The sequence below is a fragment of the Diabrotica virgifera genome, chromosome 10 (genome assembly GCF_917563875.1).
Source record: "Diabrotica virgifera virgifera chromosome 10, PGI_DIABVI_V3a".
NCBI classification, from domain to species: Eukaryota; Metazoa; Arthropoda; class Insecta; order Coleoptera; family Chrysomelidae; genus Diabrotica; species Diabrotica virgifera.
The window spans coordinates 105,338,173-105,343,019 of NC_065452.1; the positions used below are offsets into that span (position 1 = coordinate 105,338,173).

Genomic DNA, 4,847 nt, shown 5'->3' on the forward strand with positions numbered 1-4,847 from the left:
AGTTTTTGTGTGCTTTGACAGTAATGGTACACTAAATGAAACATGGCCTGAGACATGGTCAAGAATGAAATCATACCCGGGAAACAATTTTTTACCAACTTTACAAGCTGAAATACCATTAAATAGCACTAAATATAAATTGCGTTTTAGACATATGAGTGGTAGAAGCAGTGACTCCAAATGGCTAGAACTTTATAATGAAAGACCTAGAAAGGATACAGTCATATCTCCAATATTTTATTATATATAGCTCTATGTTCGACTTTTTCAATAATTATGGTATTAATAGAATTGTGTAAGGTTTTAAATAAAAAAATATGTTGATATACATGTGTTTTATTAATACATAAAAATATACAATTTACAAATTTTACAAGTATGAATCATATTGAAAAGAATCGACTTGAAACAATTCTTCAAGAGGAATCTTTTCTAAATCTACCAATTCCGGGGTGTGTAGCAGCTCATTCCCATACCTAATAAGATCATCTATAGTACCATTATGTGGACTAATTAGAAAATGCCCCCACGCAAGAGTTTTTACGTCACCGTTTATTACACAGCGTTTGTCATCCTTAGAAGATAATGCCACTTTATTCCTAAGTTCAGTATATATGGTATGTAAATTAGACACAAATACATACATTTTTCTAAAAATTACACCACCTTTTTTCACTAATAGTACATAATCACTCTTTTGCAACTGTGTTTTGGTTACGTGTTTTGAAATGCCTTTTGCTTTTTTTATTATTTTATTCGCTTCTATGCAATAAGCTTTAGCACCTGTACCATAGAAACATTTAATGGGTACAGATGCAAATTCATCTTTCATTTTTCCTAGTATTGATGGTGTTTTCGGTATCCTGTGAATATTATCAGTTGGATAGTTGGAGGTGTCGAAATGTTCTAAATTTCTCTTCATATCCTCATAGAAATTGGGGGTATATATCTCCATAATCAGGGAGTCTGTGTCTGTGTATAACAAGTTTGCAGCTTCCCCATATTTCTTTTTGATGTATCCATAATAAAAATCATATATCACTGTTTTTGATAAATCTAAAATTGTGAAACCAACATAGAGAGGCTTGTCATAAACTATTTTGGTTTTACCCAAATGGATTGCCGCCAAATTCTCATTAAACACGGAACAAGACTTGAATTCTGGTTTAGAGATAAGTACCCTGGCTCCCAACGAATTTGTTTTTGTTTCCCAGCGGGTGCACAGGCGGATATCTCTTCTTTTTTCAACGTTCTCTAAAGTTTTACCGAATATCGCATTAACCAGAAGCTTAAAAAGATCCCGTTCAAACTCGTTTTTGGCCTTGTTTCTGAGTGATGTGTTTAGGTCAATATATTTTTTTAACCATGGTGATTGTGAAAACTCTAGTATACGATGAATCCTTTTTAGTACCAGACCATACCTAAGACACTGCTTAAGATTGCGATAATGGATAATGTATTTAGTTTTATTGTTGAAATTTGGGATAAGTTTAGGACATTTGCTTCCTGGAGGTACCATGCTCTCGGGGCAGAATGGTAAATCATTATGTAAAGAATGTAAATGAGCTGGATATTCCAAATCCACTTCCAACACATACCCTTTATCCGCATCATCCTCCACCACAAAACAGTTGAAGTTTTCAACATCGGTTACCCATTTAAAATTTCCATATGGAAGATATTGACACATGGCTGCACCATATAAATTTGTGGCATCTAGATACATGATGTAAGACTTGGGTTGTTGTGGATCATAGTTGGGTACATATTGATTATTTGCCACGGCTTCTCGTTTGCTACATTGTGCCACACCTCCTCTTACTCCTTTCTTTAAAAAGTGTACCATGTCCACATCTGTAAGAAGCTCTAGTTCAATTTCGGTATATCTTAACATAGCATCCCAACTTAATGCAGGAGCAGTTATGTAGTGACAAGGATCCAAATTGTATTCTTTGTGACATATTTTTCTAAAATTTTCAAACACATCAGCCAATAATAAGACATCTGATACTAAGTACACCATAGCATAGTCACTCATAGATTTACAATCAAATGTGTTCCATACATCAATTGCTCTTGCATAATCTTCATCAGAAATGTGTTTGTTAGTTAGATTATTGTAGAAATTTTCTTTAGGTGGTAGTGTTTTTTCTTTAAGTCTATCAAATCCATCCATATATGAATAAGGAAAGACACCCTTGTGTCTCACAAGTTCAAAATGTTTAGTATTTGGAAAATACTTTCTAATTTCTGTACACTGCTCCGAATTTAAGGTTGTGCTCAGAATATCCAAAGATTTTGCCAAAAATCTGTATGAATCAACAAATTTTAGAGTTATGTATTTATCTAGGCCATTTTTCGACTCTTCTACCAGAATTCTTTTAGAAATTGTGATATATTTTTCTTTCGTCTGTGCAATTACTGAAACTTTTTCACCAGTTGTTGAAAGCTCTTTAATAAAAAGATGACAATCATAATTACTCATGTTGTGAAAGAACACGGGTATTGTATTTGAGAGTTTGTTATTTATATTACAGGAGTTATGGCTGGGTCCAAGATATAATGAATTGAGATGGTGATGATCTTTCACCTTACGATTGAAAGGATTAAATGGCTTTCCACACAAGTAACACTCGGTAGCAGTCTCATGTTTTTCAATTTCTTCTTTAGTTAACGGCGACATTGGTTTAATATGTTTAAGGTGATTGTTATATAGTTCATGAACTAAATCATCCAATTTCTGTATAAACACTTTGGGAGCATCCTGTCCTTCATATTTTATTAGTTTAGAAAGTGAATCATCATAGTTGCATTTAAGGTAAAATGCAAACGAATATGCTTGGTGTTCAGCAGTTTTAACGGAATATGAATTTCCATTGAAAGGTTCAACATGGTCTATTGGTTTTAGCAGACTTTCAAAATCAGCATAGATCACAAATGGCACAGGTAACATTTTTTGGATATTTATAAATTTTAGTATATTTTCTGGCACCATTTCACCAAACTTATTAATTTTAGGTTTCGTTGTGGGAAGTTCTGTGTAAATATGAGAACAGTCGTTATTTTGGTGATTATCGAGCTTTTCTTCGCAAACAAAGAATTGTAGACATCCATCACATAAGTATACTTTGTGACGGTCTTTTGTTTTTTGACTTCTTACAAGTCTCGACATATCCAGAATCAGACAATAATGACTTTGTTTATCATTTGTTATAAGCAAAAGGTTCACGTGAGTGGCATGGCGATTACTTGTAAAATGCAATGGTCCAACTATTTCATATTGCCTTTTATTATTTACGAAATTGGATTCCAGCCCATAAACATTTACTGAAATATTATTGAGGTTCTCAAACTTTTTAATGTCTTTTAGTTTCATCGGAAAGTCAATTCCTTCAAAATTCAACAAAGTATCGTATGGTGGATATGATTCTGGTTTGGTTGGGTTGCCACTAGCAGGAAAAATAGCTGCAATAATACTCCATGCAAAACACTTATTATCTTTGTTTTCGATATTTAAAATAGCGTGTTTTCGTACTATAGGTATTGGGAGACGAATATATGTTGATGCGGAAATACTACTAAATTTGTTTATGTTAACATCTAAAAACATTATTTCCTGCAATACCCAATTTGAATCTTTCTCTTGAAATTCTGATGCTTGTGTCATCAGTTCTTCCTTAAAATCATCAAATACTTCATCCAGTTCAGTGCTGATAGTTATAATTTTATTACATGTGTTCATGGACTTGATATCTGATAGGTTAGTGTCAGGTTTTAGATAAATACCAAATATTTCAAAATTTACCTTTATGCTATTGTGCTGATGTAAATATTCACTCAAAATGTTCAAAACTTTGGGTTTGACATCGTTTAAAAATCCATGATAATCCAGTTTTTTATCACTACTAAAACGATAAGATGCGATTCTGTTTTTAAACGCGTGTGACAATTTCGAAACAGTTCCATCAATCACTTCCACTCCAAGTGGTCTTAATCTTTTTTTGGGAATATAATAATCCCCATTCTTATCACTATCCACATTTCCGTATTTGCATTTTTTTATATGTCGCGATAGGTTATCCGAACGCGAATACGATTTGTCACACCTGCTGCACGTATTCATGATTCGCGATAAACTACTGAGGAGCTCCACTAATTTGCCTTAAATAGGATGTTACAAGACCACTGCCCTCACACCATGTTATTTTTAGAGCCCCTCCTCTTCATTATTATACCGGATATTCTCCAGACAAACCGGATACTCTGTTTGTTGATGCGTGAACTACGGGTGCCCTGATTGTTGATGCTTGAAGACCACTGCCCTCACACCATGTTACTTTTAGAACCCCCTCCTCTTCATTATTATACCGGATATTCTCCAGACAAACCGAATACTCTGTTTGTTGATACATGAACTACGGATGCCCTGATTGTTGATGCTTGAACTATTTTTAGATGTGAAAAGCAGATGGTTATAACCCCACCCACTGATACATGCCAGACCCCCTCTATCCCTTCTACTTAAAAATACTATGCCAGACCCCTTCTATCTATACTACTTGATAAATATAAATTAATTTTTGTTTGCATTTATTTAGTTATAATTTTTGTAGTAACAGCAACAAAACCTTGAAATTCCAATGGACGACATGTTATTAAATCCGTTAGATATCATACCACCGAGTAACGATGAAAACCTCGAAATTCCCATGGGTGAAGCAAGTGATAGTGACACTAACGACAGTTTTGTTTTTTCGCTATCTACCGAAACTGTATCAGACCTCGAAGACTGTGAAATCCTAGATATGGATTCTCAAGAAGTCGATACCAAAATATTACAAATGAAT

The 4,847-nt window shown here is 33.9% G+C and overlaps 1 protein-coding gene across 1 annotated transcript; it reads right to left on the minus strand.

Annotated features, from left to right (window-relative positions):
* Positions 1–370: 370 nt before the first annotated feature.
* On the minus strand, positions 371–4,123 carry LOC126893133 (uncharacterized). The gene has a single exon (XM_050663082.1). The coding sequence runs from the start codon at positions 4,121–4,123 to the stop codon at positions 371–373; it is 3,753 nt and encodes a 1,250-aa protein (XP_050519039.1).
* Between the last annotated feature and the right edge of the window lie 724 nt (positions 4,124–4,847).

Excerpts from the sequence above, each read along its gene's own strand:
- LOC126893133 (XM_050663082.1), bottom strand. The coding sequence starts at position 4,123 with ATGAATACGTGCAGCAGGTGTGACAAATCGTATTCGCGTTCGGATAAC.